At 41.0% G+C, this 16,653-nt stretch overlaps 1 protein-coding gene and 1 non-coding gene across 12 annotated transcripts in view; both read right to left on the bottom strand.

Moving 5' to 3' along the window:
• PDE1C (phosphodiesterase 1C) overlaps nucleotides 1-16,653 on the bottom strand; it is a 541,038-nt gene that overhangs the window by 11,685 nt on the left and 512,700 nt on the right. For 6 of the 11 annotated variants that reach the window (XM_069588069.1, XM_069588075.1, XM_069588077.1 and 3 more), the window contains 2 exons: nucleotides 10,296-10,364; nucleotides 1,992-3,010 (listed from right to left, as the gene is read on the bottom strand). In XM_069588069.1, coding sequence (XP_069444170.1) covers nucleotides 2,997-3,010; nucleotides 10,296-10,364 — 83 coding nt within the window. In that variant the 3' untranslated portion in view covers nucleotides 1,992-2,996. Of the gene's footprint in view, nucleotides 1-1,991; nucleotides 3,011-10,295; nucleotides 10,365-16,653 lie in introns of those variants that run through there. The other 5 variants (XM_069588073.1, XM_069588079.1, XM_069588084.1 and 2 more) reach the window with 3 other exon arrangements.
• Nucleotides 4,599-4,670, bottom strand: TRNAW-CCA (transfer RNA tryptophan (anticodon CCA)). The gene has a single exon. It is a non-coding gene; the product is annotated as a tRNA-Trp (tRNA).

Genomic DNA, 16,653 nt, shown 5'->3' with positions numbered 1-16,653 from the left:
ATGGGGGCTTCCCTGATAGCTCAGTTGGTAAAGACTCCGCCTGCAAGGCAGGAGACCCAGGTTTGATTCCTGGGTGGGGAAGATCCACTGAAGAAGGGATAGGCTACCCAATGCAGAATTCTTGGGCTTTCCTGGTGGCTCAGCTGGTAAAGAATCTACCTGCAATGTGGGAGACCTGGGTTCGATTCCTGGATTGGGAAGATCCCCTGGAGAAGGGAAAGGCTACCCACTCCAGGAATTCTGGCCTGGTGAATTCCATGGACTGTATACTTCATGGGGTCACAAAGAGTCAGACACAACTGAGTGACTTTCCCTTTAGCAGTTAACAGGGTCTGGTCATCACATATAAGAGTGGCCAACCCTTGCCCACGTGCTAAAACCTGTCACAAGAATCGGACCCATGAAGATCTACTTTGGGGAGAGGTAATGCGGTATTTGTGAGAGAGGCGTGGATTTGGGGTGTCACAGAACTGGGCTAAGCTATTATCAACTGTGAGATCCTAAGGAGATAAACTGTTTTGGGATTCAGGATTTTTGTTTTCTAGAAAATGGGGGAAATGGTAACTTCTTTGCATGGTTGCAGGGAGATTTTAAAGCGGCTATAACTGAGATAATGTATGTAGGGTACCTTGCAACCTCACAGAGTGCAAGTATGTCCTAGGTGCTTGTATGTGGCTACCATTATTACACAGCACAGGAGATGAAAGGTCATCATTGGGAGCCTTTAAGTGGTGGCTTCCCTGGTGGATTTCTTATTACAGTATAGAAAACTCATGTAATTCCCTGTACAAATGGATTTTACTACTTGAAAAACCTCAGCACACAATGAAGAGATTAACTTAATAAATTTATTTGTGAACATTTGGCAGAGAATACACCACTGTGATTCACAAAAGGCTAATTATCTAAAGTGGGCATTTGTGGAAAAAAATATATATGTATAATATATATGTATATATACATATATATTTTTTCTTTTTTTTTTTTCCATTCAGCTACCTGAGGGAAACACTTTGCTGAAACCTAGTGCCATTTTAAGCAAAGCAGAAACATCCAGCCCACGTTCTAAACTATTTATACGATGTACAAATAAGGAGGTTCATTCAATTGTTTGGGGCAATGCCCAACCATAAGTGTAGAATGCTGGAGCTCCCAGATTCGAAGTGTGGCCGAGATATCCAAACAGGATGGAAGAAGCTTCAGTCCCTGAACACTAATCTTGATGAAATTAGGAAAATGACAGCAAATGACTCTTGAGTATTAAGACTCTGCATTTATTTGGCTGAGCCATGATAATTCTGAGTCATGTTCACTGGAAGCCATTCTTGGACCACTGCCTCCCTGGTCTTTGGGATTCCTCTTCCTTATGCTTCATTCCATAGATCACTGATCCTCGCTTAAATTTCATGAAGATGAGATAGGGTGTTATACACATTTGCATCCCCAGAACATAACCCCAGTACTGCTAACAGTTGGTGCTGAAAAATATTTAATGATTGAGGACACTATTTGGCATCACATCCACTAACCTTCATAAAGCTCCCATTTACCACAGAAGAGGCAAATCGCTTAAAACACTCACCTGCTGGCAAAGCTGACTAAAATCTACACAGTCTAATATTTATCCTTTGCATCAGCAATGCCTTGATACCAAGATTTACTGCCCATGTTTGCTCAAAGAATGTCAGAAAGTTCCTTTTCTTTGAAAGTTCAAGTTTGGGGTCTGAGCGCTTTTGTTTTACACCAATGCTACAATCTCAGTTCATTTCTACAGGTCTTCCCATAGTCTGGAGAGCCCGAGGCACAATTTTCAAGCCCCTCTGACAACTAGGTGAAAGAGGGGAAGCAATTAGGAAAGGCTGGAAAACAAGGTCTTTCCTTATTCCAACAATTGCTAGCTATTAAATGCCCGACAACTTTGTGATTTAATGATTAATGGTTTAATTTAATAAAAATAATATTTAAATTAATAAAAAAAAAATAAGTCCTCCTTCAAGGAGATGATCATCTTTAATTGAGTTCTTTGTTTTCACTTTGTTTGCCCTGGACAGCACGAAGCACATGAGGTATGCTCTTTCAAAGGAAAGAAATATTTAGGAGATCATGCAAGTTTTTTTGCTTGATTTTTTTTTTTCATTAGCTTGTGTATTATTCTACATGTACATCTGAAGATGGGGAGTGTAAGGCTAAATCTCTGTCCTTTGCTCACACCAACAATGACCTCTGTCAGAAGAAGCCTGACATTCCTTTAAGGTTCTAGAGCTCTGAAATGCTAAATCACCACATAACAAATGCGCTTTGCTCTACTCCATAGTAAGAATGGCAACTGGTTTCCCTTAAATGGAGCTCAAGGTAAAAGGCAATTGTAAAGAGACCACTCGGGGGAATCTTCACTTAAAGTTAAGACAATGCAGGGGAATTCCATAGACAGAGCACTCGGCGGGCTACTGTCCATGGAGCTGCAAAGATTCAGACATGACTGAGTGGCTAACACTTTCATTTTTCAGGGCCCCTGCACACCCCAAAATTGTGCTTGTAATGGGTACATACATAACTAATCTAATCCCAGGCAGAATACAGGTATGAAAGAAAGACTGTTCCAATGTGGACTGCCATCAGCTTTTACCCTTGAAAGTGAAACTCTGCTAACTTTGGGCAAGCTGTTTATCTGAGTATGCCTCAGTTTACTAATCTGTGAAATGGACATTATAGTACCTTCCTTAGAGGTTGTTGTGAGGATTAAATGGGATAATATGTGTGAGGAACCTACCACTGTCCCTGATATTTGATAGATGTGCAATACATATCTAAGTATTTATTGTTAAAAACCTGTATTAAGTAAGATAAGAAATTACCATTTTTGAAGTTAATCACTCAATAACTTACAATACACATAATAGTTTGTTTGTTTTTCTATAAACCACATAAGCTTCCTAAAATGTCTTCAGACCTCAGGGCTGGTCAGTTCTCTTCTGAGGAATCCTCTGGCTGGACATTTATCCGTAGTCCCCTAGAACAGGACACACAACAATGTCATTGAGCCAGCTGGCATCTCAACACACAAACTCTTTCTACATCAGGCAACGGAGATTAGAAGCAGAGCCGCATCTATTGCCAACACTACCGTGCAAGCCAGCAGCTGCATACACAGGGGCAATCAGCTATCTGCACCCATGGATGATTACGGTACTGTACCTGTCCATCTAAGGATCATGTCAGGAAAGTGATGTGACCGAGGCTCCCAGGGGCATCTGCTTAGAAGCCACTGATTAGACTCCATCCTTAGCAGTCATGACTGGAAGTGAAGTTCTGGGCCACTCCTCCAGCGAGAGCCAGCATTTGCTCAGCTCTCCATCGCTTATGGCCCACCCATGGAGCTTGATGGGGATTCACAAGCCCCATGGGGTACAGTTGAAGTGGGCACTAGAAAAAATTGGCTGCAGGTGCTATTACTTTACCAAAGAAGAGTCATTTTGCTTTAGATGTGTAAGAAATCCAGGTGACGTCCCCAGAGCAGTTTCTTGGTGCTGGCATTTCAGGAGGAAGCTTTCTTAATTTCAGCAACCACACAAGCAGTTCTTTAAAGTAGTGGCACCTGGTGGCTTCAGGATTGAAGCACGTGACCGACAAAACTGTCTTGGAAGACAGTCACAGATTTTTCACTTAAGAAATTCTTTAATATACACTATTTGAGCATATAGAAAAGTAGGATTAATAATAAAATGAACACATATGTACTCTCAATAGTTTAATAAAATCTTTACATTTGCATATTTGTTCAAATATTTGTTTAAAGAGATTAAATAAAAAGGTGGAGTTAAATAACTAATATACCCTTCCATGGGGGCTTCTTTGCTGGCTCAGATGGTAAGGAGTCCACCTACAATGCAGGAGATCCGGGTTCGATCCCTGGGTCAGGAAGATCCCCTGGAGAAGGAAATGGTAACCCACTCTTGTATTCTTGCCTGGATAATTCCATGGACAGAGGAGCCTGGCAGGCTACAGTACTTTGGGACAGGACTGAGCAACTAACACTTTCACATACCCTTCCATGATGTTTCTCTCCCCTTTCTCAAAAACTTATCTAGAATTTGATGTTTATTATTCCAGTGCCTATAGTCATTTAGTGATTGCATTTATATGCATTCACAAAATGTCTAATTTTTTTGCTAGTTTTAAAAGATAATGTAAATTGTATTAGATGGTATAAATCTTGTTGGAACTTCTTTCTCTTGCCCATCATTATGTTGAGCCTTATTTGTCATAGCAAAAAATGGAAACCCACCATCAAAAGAAAAATGATAAAATATTCTGTGGCATATTTGTGTAACAGAATGTTGCACAGATGTTAAAATGGACGTTTTTCAAAGAACTAGCCTTATATTTTGCATGGAATTTCTTTTGCCACACATTATCAAACTTTCTTGGAGTTTTTCTTTAAAATATGGCTCTTAAATCAGGATGAAGTGAAGTGAAGTCGCTCAGTCATGTCCAGCTCTTTGTGACCCCATGGACAGTAGCCTACCAGGCTCTGCTGTCCATGGGATTTTCCAGGCAAGAGTACTGGAGTGGGCTGCCATTTCCTTCTCCAGGGGATCTTCCCAACCCAGGGATCGAACCCGGGTCTCCTGCATTGGAGACAGACGCTTTACCGTCTGAGCCACCAGGGAAGCCTCTTAAAGCAGGATAGGGCTTGATTTTGTTTTCTGTACTTTAGTATCAGAGTTTAAGCCATTTGAAATTGTTGTTATTAGTGATATTTTAAACTAATTTTACTAGAGTATAGTTGTTTTACAATGTTGTGTTAGTTTCTGCTATGCAGAAAAAATGAATCAGTCATATATATACACATATCCACACCCTTTTTAGATTTTCTGTCCATTTAGGTCACCACAGAGAACTGAGTAGAGTTCCGTGTGCTATATATACAGTAGGTTCTCATTCGTTATCTGTTTTATACATGGAGTGTGCATATGTCAGTCCCAGTCTCCAATTTACCCCACCCCTCCTTCCCCCTTGGTATCCATACATTTTTTTTTTCTCTACTTCTGCTTTGCAGATAAGTTCATTCATATTGTTTTTCTAGATTCCACATATAAGTGATATTATCCGGTATCTGTTTTTCTCTTTCTGACTTACTTCACTCCGTACTACAATCTCTAGGTCCATCCATGTCTCTGCAAATGGCACAGTTTCATTCCTTTTTTGTAACTAATATACCAGTGTACATATGCACCACATCTTCTTTATCCACTCCTCTGTCAATGGACAATTACTGATATTTTTGGACTTGATTCCACTATCTAATTTTGCTTTGGTTTTGGGCTTGATTCTACTATCTAATTTTAAAATCATTCTTTATTCCTTGCTTCTTTTATTTTCTCTTCTGCCTTCTAGTAAGTAGATACATTTTCTATATTCCCTTTCTTTGATGTTTATTTGCTGATTTAGATGCCGTAAGTTATACTTCTATTATTTTATTGATGATCCACAAAGGAAATGTGGAAATGTAAATTGTAAAAAAGTTACAAAATTACAAGCTCTGTCCAAAGACAGATTAGACCTTAGCATTCCATAACTCCCTCTTTTTTTTTTTTCCATAACTCCCTCTTAAGTAACTCCTCTACCTTCTACCACTTCTGTTCCCTATTTTAACACAAAAAAATGGACATTATGTTTATGGTGACTAGTTACATATACAAGTTGCTTTATTTATTTGTATGCTCACCATTAATTCCTGTCTCTTACACTTTGCTTTTGGATTCACTTTTCTTCTTCTTGAAGAATATCCCTTAATACTTCTTTAGTGAGGTCTGTGAGTGGTAAATTACGCCATTGTATACCTAAAATGTTTTTACATTGCCTTCATTCATAACTAATAATTTAGTTACTATATAATGCTTGATTTCCCCTAAGCATATGAAAGATATATCTTCATTGTCTTCTGGCATCTACTGTTGCTGTCAGCTGGTTGTAATTTGATTATAGGTAACCTGCTTACAGATCCCCTGAACATAACCAGCTTCTCACAGCATTTAACATTTTCTCACACTTGACATAATTTGGAACAATCTCACACAATGCATTTAGGTATGGATTTGGTTTTACCTATGTATGGCAGGAGAAGGCAATGGCACCCTACTCCAGTACTCTTGCCTCAAAAATCCCATGGATGGAGGAGCCTGGTAGGCTGCAGTCCATGGGGGTCGCTAAGAGTTGGATATGACTGAGCATCTTCACTTTCGCTTTTCACTTTCATGAACTGGAGAAGGAAATGGCAACCCACTCCAGCATTCTTGCTTGGAGAATCCCAGGGACGGGGGAGCCTGGTGGGCTGCCGTCTATGAGGTCACACAGAGTTGGACACGACTGAAGCAACTCAGCAGCCACAGCAGCAGCAGGTATGGCAAGTGAGGTGCATTTCTTGTCTAAGAATTTGAGCCTTTAGAGCTGTTTATCTATATTTGATGCTCTTTCATTTTTAAAACTGAGATAAAATTCACATACCATATAATTCATCATTTTAAGTATACAGTCCAATGCTTTTTTTATTATATTCACAAGGTTGTGCAGTCATCACCAATATTTAATTATAATACATTTTATTCACCAATTAAAAAAATCCCATGCCCAAGAGAATTCACTCTTCATTCTTCTCTCTGCCAGCCTCTAGCAACCACTGGGCTTCCCTGATAGCTCAGATGGTAAAGAATCTGCCTGCATTGAGGGAGACCTGAGTTCAATCCGTGGGTTGGGAAGATCCCCTGGAGAAGGGAACAGCTACCCACTCCAGTATTCTTGCCTGGAGAATTCCATAGACAGAGGAGCCTGGTGGGCTACAGTCCATAGGGTTGCAAAGAGTTGGACATGACTGAGCGACTAACACACACACACAGCAACCACTGGTCTATGTTCTGTCTCTATCGATTTGTCTGTTCTTCCCATGTCACATAAGTGGAATCTTACAGTATGTGGCCATTTGTGTCTTTGTATTTCAAAAAAATGGAATCATACCTTTCACTTAGCAAGATGTTTTCAAGGTTCATCCAAGATGTAAAATGTATCAACACATTCTTCCTTTAGTATGCCAAATAGTAATTTATTGTATGGATATACCACATTTTATTAACATATTCATCAGTCAGTAGACGTTTAGGTTGTCTCCACTCTTTGGTTATTATGAGTAACATTACTATGAATATTTGTGGACAAGTTTCTGTATGAACATACGTTTTCAGTTCTCTTAGGAACATACTTAGGAGAGAAACTGTTGGGTCTTATGGTTACCCTAAGATTAACATTTTAAGGAATTGTCACCCTAGTTCCCCAAGTAGTTGAGTCACACCATTTTACATTCCTGGTTGCAATGTATGATGGTACTAATCTCTCCACATCATTGTCAACAGGTGTTATTATCCATCTTTTTAACTCTTGCCCTTCTAGTGCAGGTGAAGTGGTATCTCATTGTGGTTTTGATTTGCATTTCTGTAGGGACTGATGATGTTGAGTATCTTTTCACATTCCATCTGTATATCTTGTTTGGAGAAATGTTTCTTCAAATCTTTTGCCCAGTTTTAATTATCCTGTTTATCTTTTTACTGTGGCATTAAAAGAATTCTTTACATATTCTGGATATTAAATCCTTACCAGATATATGGTTTACAAATATTTTCTTTCATTCAGTATATTTTCTTGATAGTGTAATGTTTTTAATTTTAATGAAGTTGTATTATCAATTATTCTTTGATTGCTTGCACTTTAAGAATCATATCTAAGAAACCATTGCCTAACTCAAGCTTATAAAGATGTTTTCTTCTAAGAGTTTTATGGTTCAAGCTCTTTTTTAAAACTATGATTCCATCTCTACAATGTGTTTGGCATAAAGTCCTCAGGACTATGTTCCAACATTAGTTCTCTTTTTAATTGCATTTTACCTTGAGTTTATTCTATTAACTGTGTTTCTCTTTGTTTTTTAAAATGTGAATGCCTTCATGTTTATTTGCTTTTTAAAATTTCATATTTTAGATTGCTTCTTTTGCATATCTCTGTTCTTATTTGGTTTCAACACAATTTTACTTTATTGTTTGTAAAGAGTTTTATTCCTCCTCTTGGCTCTTTGAGTATCCTAAAACATTATATTTTAAGTTGCTTGCTGGGCTGTACCAAGAGCTTGTAAAGGTATATTTGCATTGTGGGAGTTAACACATGACGTTGGTGAGACTGAAAGGAGAAACAGTGGGCTGATCATTGTTAAGAGTGAGGTGGAGAGTATCTGCTAAACAAACCATGAACTCTGAGCCCAATGCCCAAATTGGGACCACTTGAGACTGCCAAACTAAAGCCAAAGACAAGGTGCCTGAGGCTCTGACTCAGAGGTCTTAGAAACTCAGCAGGCCAGCAATAGGTCCCCATTCAACAGATGGGAACCAGGTCAGCTCTACGTGTTCTCACGGATGTCCAGGATGACATCAGAGATCCCACCTGCCCAGGAATATTCCGAATTTACAAAGAAGAACAAACACCATCACCACACACTGAAGTTGTTGGTTTAGAGCTGTTTTCCTCCTAATTACTATAATTCTAACACGACAATAACCACAAAAGGGACATGATGAAATGGACTTCCAGAGACTACAGAGCAGGGTCTACTTAATACTAATACTCAATACTAAAAAGCAGTCAGTATAGTCGTATAGCTGTACGTTAGTTTAGTTGATATCAATCCAAACACCAAGATGAGCCTTCTTTAGAGGACAGTTGCTTTCTATCTATTCATAAATTAAACTGGATAATGCTCACTCATACAGCAGTACACCCAGCCTCCTAAGCATTCATGAGCACACAATGTATGCTTGTCGTCTGAGTGGGCACTGGGACATAAAGGAATAAGACAGTCCTCACCCTCGAAAAAGCCACCGATCAATGGTTAAAGGAGTAATAAGCAAATCATTGTAAGTCAGCACTAAGTCTACCTAGATGATCTGGAGAGACTGCAGAAAGAAATTAACCAGGGAAGAAAAGCATAGAGAGCATTACAGGCAGAGTGAGAAAGGCAAGAAAGTTCAAGGGCTGCTCGGTGGACACTGAGTTTCAGTTGTTGGATGGGGCTGCGGACAAGGCAGAGGTTGAAAAAGCAAACAGATATAGATTATACTTAATCTAAGCTGCCACTGATTGTAAAGTGAACTATTATTTCATGTACAACCAAGAAAAAGTGCTGCTAATTCAACTGTAACATGCCAAAGATTGCAAAAGATTCCTATTTCCGAGGAGCTAAAATGCAAGGTACTTTCCTTCTTTGAATGGATGAAATACAGCAATTCCCCAAAGAAGCAACATAAAAGATACATTAATATTAGAAAACAGATTTTTTTAAAGATGAAATAATGCAAACACAATATGGATGTAATTTTTCTTATCAAATTAATGAAGTACTAATGTTAGCATTAGCAAGAGCACAGTGAAAGGTCAAACATTGCTAAAAGTACAAAATAATACTACCTTTCTGGAAGTCATATTGACAATAATGGGTCAAGAATCTAAATAGATACAGACTCTTTGAGTCAGTAATTCTACATACAGGAATCTGCCCTAAATCCATGCTTGCAGATTCAGAAGAAGATTTATATATCAGAATGTAAAGTTATTAATGATAAAAAGGCAAGTTATATAAATGCCAGATTATTGATGAATACAGTTGGCCCTTGTATCTACAGATGTGGAACCTGCAGATACAGAGGGTTAACTGTAGGTGATTTGAGCATCCATGAATCCTGGCATCTGAGTGGAGTCCTGGATCCAATTCCCCATGGATACAGTATATAAATAAATTGTAGTAACATCATATGAAATGTTAGTCAACCACTTAAATATTTAAAAAATACCTGGGAGAAAGCTTATGATATTATGGTGAACTTTAAAAGGGAGGAAACAAAGCTGAGATTTGAACCCAGGTCTGTCTCTCTCACCAAAGGTTCACACTCCTCCCCTAGCACCATCTACCTCTCAAAGAAACACTTGTACAGCATGTCCAGATGAACATTAAGGAAGATCACAATTCTGCTCTTTCCATCTGTGAGCAGGAGATTGTAGACCAACTATGAATATGATGTCCATTTTTGGAAGAGCGTTACAATGGGGATGACAGAGACAATGCCCTCTGCTAACATAGGGTCGACTGGATACACAAGGGGCCAGATTGCCCACTTATCAACTGTTAAACTCAGCTCATGAGAAAACAGTTCTTTCTGCTGTCTGTGATCACCTAAGATTATAAGGCAATGCCGTTTACCCACCTGGCAAGGTAAGGCGACTCGTGGAGCTAGTGCTTGGGGCAGGTGAGCCCTGAGAACGCGTCTTTGTGCCTATAAAGAGGAAAAAGAGGATAAGAAAGAATAGGATTGTGGACAGATTTTTCAGACCAGTGAATGCTCATCTGTAACTTTATCAAATGACCTAAACGTTTGGGTCTGAAAACAATGTTTAGAGGAAGGATGAGTGAGGTTATGGGAACAGGGAATATTCCATGATCCAGAAAAACCAGAAGCACAGCATTTATCTTTGTGCTTCTGATGGATCCCATTCTCCAGATTAGTCTGTTAGGGACCAACACACCTTTGAGCAGGCATGCACTTTAGGATTATCAGGAGAGTGTTCTAAATGTGCAGCTGCCTGAGCACCAACCCCAGAGATTCTGTGTTCACTGTACTGAGCCGGAGCTCCAGCATCCGGATTTTTAAAGCCTAGCCCAGGTGATGCTAATGTGCATCCAGAGTGGACAACTGTTGCCGTGAAAAGGAAAGTTTTGGATTTAGAAGGAGTCAGGGGTTTGTCTCTGTTTTGTCCCTCTAGCCTTTACTCTCTGTTGGATCTCCAGCAACAGACTCGACTTCTCTGAAGCTTCTGAAGAGCTGTGAAGATGAAGGCTTCATTTGCAAAATGAGGGAAATAACAACTACATCAAAGTGTCCTGGTGAGAAACAAAGGGCTAGAGGTGTGTGTGAGTGCTCAGGAATTGTGAGACCACGCAAATTGGGGTTAGTGGGATCTATGGGTCCCCGCAGCTGGTGACAATGTCCCCATTGGGAAAGGGATTAACAGAGGTTCATGTTAACAGCTCAGTGGGCCATGAGGGAATCAAAAGACAGAGCTCTGGGTGGGGAACAGGAAGGAGAGAGCAAAACAAATAGGAGGATAAATTATTCTTCAAAAGAATATTTGCATGCATGCATGCATGTTTGTGTGTATGCTGCTCCTGCTGCTAAGTCGCTTCAGTCGTGTCCGACTCTGTGCGACCCCATAGACAGCAGCCCACCAGGCTCCCCCGTCCCCGGGATTCATATATGTATAAAAAACTGTATATACACATACATACACATATATATTATTTTATACATAAAAATACACATGCAAAACTCACATACACACTTATACTTAAATACATATATATTTTATCCATAAATGCAAATATTATTTGATTTTTCATTCCTTTACTTGGCCATCCAGAAAGGGGCAAAGATGCCTGGAGGCCAGAATCCTCCAGCATCATCCAGTCTGAGCTGGCAGAAATGCAGACAGAATTCTTAGGCAGAAGATAGACATGATTCCGGAGAAGGCAATGGCACCCCACTCCAGTATTCTTCCCTGGAAAACCCCATGGACAGAGGAGCCTGGTAGGCTGCAGTCCATGGGGTTGCTAAGAGTCGGGCACGACTGAGCGACTTCACTTTCACTCTTCACTTTCATGCATTGGAGAAGGAAATGGCAACCCACTCCAATGTTCTTGCCTGGAGAATCCCAGGGACAGAGGAGCCTGTTGGGCTGCCGTCTCTGGGGTCGCACAGAGTTGGACACGACTGAAGCGACTTGGCGGCAGCAGCAGCAGCAGCAGACATGATTCAATGTCAAGGTATCTCTTTAACAAGTTTCCTGAACCTATGCAAACTTTCCATAAAGTCTACTTTCCATGCAGAGGCTTGGTGTGAGTGCAGGTTGTGTTAGTTTGAGTGAATACTGTCATGGGTAAAGATAACTAGAGAACATACCAACTAATCTTGAAATCAGGGGAAGCAGGAACTTGGGGAAAGGGTGAGGAGTAAGATTTCACTACCCTAGAATTCCTGGTAAGATGTGAAAACGTACATGAGGGATGGTGTTTGAGATTGTTTCATTTTAGTCTTAAAGAACAGGGTACTACCCTTGACATTCTGTGTTACAGTTAATTATTATGATTATGATTAGCAGCAGTAGTAGTGTTAACAGTGTTAGTAGTGATAATAGTAAAAATAGAAAACACAACATTAATCCAAACACTTCAGACCCATAAAAGCTGTTAATTTGCATGAGGTGAGAGGTGTGACATCTGGCAGAACTTTAGGTCTTCATTTTCCAGGTTTCATAGATGCCCTGATGTCAGAGTTGGGTGATTTTTTATAAATACGGCTGCTAGGGTCCTTCCTTTCTTGAACTCATTGAAAGGAAACCTCAAGGGAATGGAGCCACTTGTTTGTAGGCCAACAGGTTCTCCAGGTGAGTCTAATGATCGTCCATCAAATGGGGGGCTCAAACACGTGAGCTGAATAGATTTACCCGAAGTGATATGTGGGGTCCAGGGCAGGGCAGCCTCACTGCACAACTCCAGGCAGCACTGCAGCCTACGTGACGGACAGTGGAAGAGCCCTGATCCAGGGCGCTCCTGGGATGCGGATCCACAGCCATTCCTGACCCACCAGGAGCAACCTCCGTCCCACTGGGCCCGCCTCCACTGTGGGGAAGCCAGACTCAAAGTGTTTAGACCCCTACTCACGGGATGCTATCCTTGTCTCACTATCCCTGTCAGATAGGGTTTCTCAACAGATGCACAGGGATATTTAGTTATGTCCCTCTTCATCGTGAAGGCTGTCCTGTGCATAGCAGTATGTTTAGGAGAAACCCTAGCTTCTGTCTCTGAGTGTGAGCAGCACCTCCCCATTGTAATAATCAAACACAGTCTCCAGACACTGACAAATGTCCTCTAGGAACAAAACTGCCCTCAGTGAAGAACCACTGCTTTAGGAGGGGAGGCAGAGTTTAGGGTTTTGTACTCAGAGGTGTGATTCACAATTTGGCCACTTGGTCATTAATAGCAGTCACTGACACATACCAGGCAGCCACCATGTTCCAGGCACTGTGTTAGTTAGCGACAAGTCAATGTACATTAGTTGTAGTTGTCTTTCCTAACACTAATTCTCTGATGATAAAATGATTCCTCATTTATGGAGTTTTGGAAACAAAGCCTGTGAAAGTAATCTGCACCAAGTTACTGAATGTTGAGGGACAAAATTTAAGCCAAGATCCTTCAGAGTTGAAACGGAGAGAAACTTTTCTCCATGTCTCTTGCTATTTCTTAAACAATCCATTACCCAGGTTTCCTTCAGGTGCTGAATTCCTAAATTTGCCTACATGTAAGAACAACCTGGGATCATTATTTTAACGAAAAGGAGAAACAAAACCAGGCTCCCTGGCCTGGCTGAACACTACCAGATCAGCATTTCTGGGGAAGCCTAAATATGGCACAAGTGTTCCAGTGGTTGTCTGCCCTCCAATAGATGAGGGTGAGAGGCTTGTGGAAGCTCCCTAATGGGAGGGACTGGCTGTGGGGAAAACTGGGCCTTGTTCTGGTGGGCATGGCCTGCTCAGTAAATCTTTAATCCAATTTTCTGCAGATGGGTGGAGCTGAATTTCCACCCTGTGGTTTAGCTTTCAACCATTATATCTACTACTGTGGGCAGGAATCCCTTAGAAGAAATGGGGTAGCCATCAAGGTCAATAAAAAAGTCCGAAATGCAGTACTTGGATGCAGTCTCAAAAAACAGAATGATCTCTGTTCATCTCCAAGGCAAACCATTCAATATCACGGTAATCCAAGTCTATGCCCTGACCAGTAATGCTGAAGCAGCTGAAGTTGATCGGTTCTATGAAGACCTACAAGACCTTTTAGAACTAACACCCAAAAAAGATGTCCTTTTCATTATAGGGGACTGGAATGCAAAAGTAGGAAGTCAAGAAACACTTGGAGTAACAGGCAAATTTGGCCTTGGAATACGGAATGAAGCAGGGCAAAGGCTAATAGACTTTTGCCAAGAGAATGCACTGGTCATAGCAAACACCCTTTTCCAACAACACAAGAGAAGACTCTATAGATAGACATCACCAGATGGTCAAAACTGAAACAAGATTGATTGTATTCTTTGCAGCCAAAGATGGAGAAGCTCTATACAGTCAGCAAAAATAAGACCAGGAGCTGACTGTGGCTCAGATCATGAACTCCTTATTACCAAATTCAGACTCAAATTGAAGAAAGTAGGGAAAACTGCTAGACCATTCAGGTATGACCTAAATCAAATCCCTTATGATTATACAGTGGAAATGAGAAATAGATTTAAGGGACTAGATCTGATAGATAGAGTGCCTGATGAACTATGGAATGAGGTTCATGACATTGTACAGGAGACAGGGATCAAGACCATCCCCATGGAAAAGAAATGCAAAAAAGCAAAATGGCTGTCTGGGGAGGCCTTACAAATAGCTGTGAAAAGAAGAGAAGCAAAAAGCAAAGGAGAAAAGGAAAGATACAAGCATCTGAATGCAGAGTTCACCAAAGAATAGCAAGAAGAGATAAGAAAGCCTTCCTCAGCGATCAATGCAAAGAAATAGAGGAAAACAACAAAATGGGAAAGACTAGAGATCTCTTCAAGAAAATTCGAGATACCAAGGGAACATTTCATGCAAAGGTGGGCTCGATAAAGGACAGAAATGGTATGGACCTAACAGAAGTGAAAGATATTAAGAGGAAGTGGCAAGAATACACAGAAGAACTGTACAAAAAAGATCTTCATGACCCAGATAATCATGATGGTGTGATCACTCATCTAGAGCCAGACATCCTGAAATGTGAAGTCAAGTGGGCCTTAGAAAGCATCACTATGAACAAAGCTAGTGGAGGTGATGGAATTTCTATTGAGCTGTTTCAAATCCTGAAAGATGATGCTGTGAAAGTGCTGCACTCAATATGCCAGCAAATTTGGAAAACTCAGCAGTGGCCACAGGACTGGAAAAGGGCAGTTTTCATTCCAATCCCAAGGAAAGGCAATGCCAAAGAATGCTCAAACTACCACACAATTGCACTCATCTCACACGCTAGTAAAGTAATGCTCAAAATTCTCCAAGCCAGGCTTCAGCAATATGTGAACCGTGAACTCCCAGATGTTCAAGCTGGTTTTAGAAAAGGCAGAGGAACCAGAGATCAAATTGCCAACATCTACTGGATCACGGAAAAAGCAAGAGAGTTCTAGAAAAACATCTATTTCTTCTTTATTGACTATGCCAAAGCCTTTGACTGTGTGGATCACAAAAAACTGTGGAAAATTCTTCAAGAGATGGGAATACCAGACCACCTGACTTGCCTGTTGAGAAATCTGTATGCAGGTCAGGAAGCAACAGTTAGAACTGGACATGGAACAACAGACTGGTTCCAAATAGGAAAAGGAGTACGTCAAGGCTGTATATTGTCACCCTGCTTATTTAACTTCTATGCAGAGTACATCATGAGAAACGCTGGGCTGGAAGAAGCACAAGCTGGAATTAAGATTGCCAGGAGAAATATCAATAACCTCAGATATGCAGATGACACCACCCTTATGGCAGAAAGTGAAGAGGAACTCAAAAGCCTCTTGATGAATGTGAAAGAGGAGAGTGAAAAAGTTGGCTTAAAGCTCAACATTCAGAAAATGAAGATCATGGCATCCAGTCCCATCACTTTATGGGAAATAGATGGGGAAACAGTAGAAACAGTGTCAGACTTTATTTTGAGGGGCTCGAAAATCACTGCAGATGGTGACTGTAGCCATGAAATTAAAAGATGCTTACTCCTTGGAAGGAAAGTTATGACCACCTAGATAGCATATTAAAAAGCAGAGACGTTACTTTGCCAACAAATGTCCGTCTGGTCAAGACTATAGTTTTTCCATTGGTCATGTATGGATGTGAGAGTTGGAATGTGAAGAAAGCTGAGCACTGAAGAACTGATGCTTTTGAACTGTGTTGGAGAAGACTCCTGAGAGTCCCTTGGACTGCACGGAGATCCAACCAGTCCATCCTAAAGGAGATCAGTCCTGGATGTTCACTGGAAGGACTGATGCTAAAGCTGAAATTCCAATACTTTGGCCACCTGATGTGAAGAGCTGACTCATTGGAAAAGACCTAGATGCTGGGAGGGATTGGGAGAGGGAGGAGAAGGGGACGACAGAGGATGAGATGGCTGGATGGCATTATCGACTTGATGGACTTGAGTTTGGGTGAACTCCGGGAGTTGGTGATGGACAGGGAGGCCTGGCATGCTGCAATTCATGGGGTGCAAAGAGTCAGACACAACTGAGTGACTGAACTGAACTGAGGGGTAATGGTGGTAATGGTGACCTCCTTTAAAAGAACTTATGCAAAAACACCAGGCCTCCCAGTCCTCCCAGGCCTGTTGTAGTCAATGCCCCTGACCCCACAGCAGGCCACTATGGATCCAGTATCGTTCCACACCTCTGCCAGACTCCCAAGCATACACAGGCAAGTCTGGCTCAGTTTCTTGTGGGGTCACTGCTCCTTTCTCCTGGGTCCAGGTGC

Source organism: Ovis canadensis, chromosome 4, assembly GCF_042477335.2.
Source record: "Ovis canadensis isolate MfBH-ARS-UI-01 breed Bighorn chromosome 4, ARS-UI_OviCan_v2, whole genome shotgun sequence".
NCBI classification, from domain to species: Eukaryota; Metazoa; Chordata; class Mammalia; order Artiodactyla; family Bovidae; genus Ovis; species Ovis canadensis.
The sequence above is the reverse complement of the archived record's forward strand: the minus strand, read 5'-3'. Positions and strand labels throughout refer to the sequence as shown.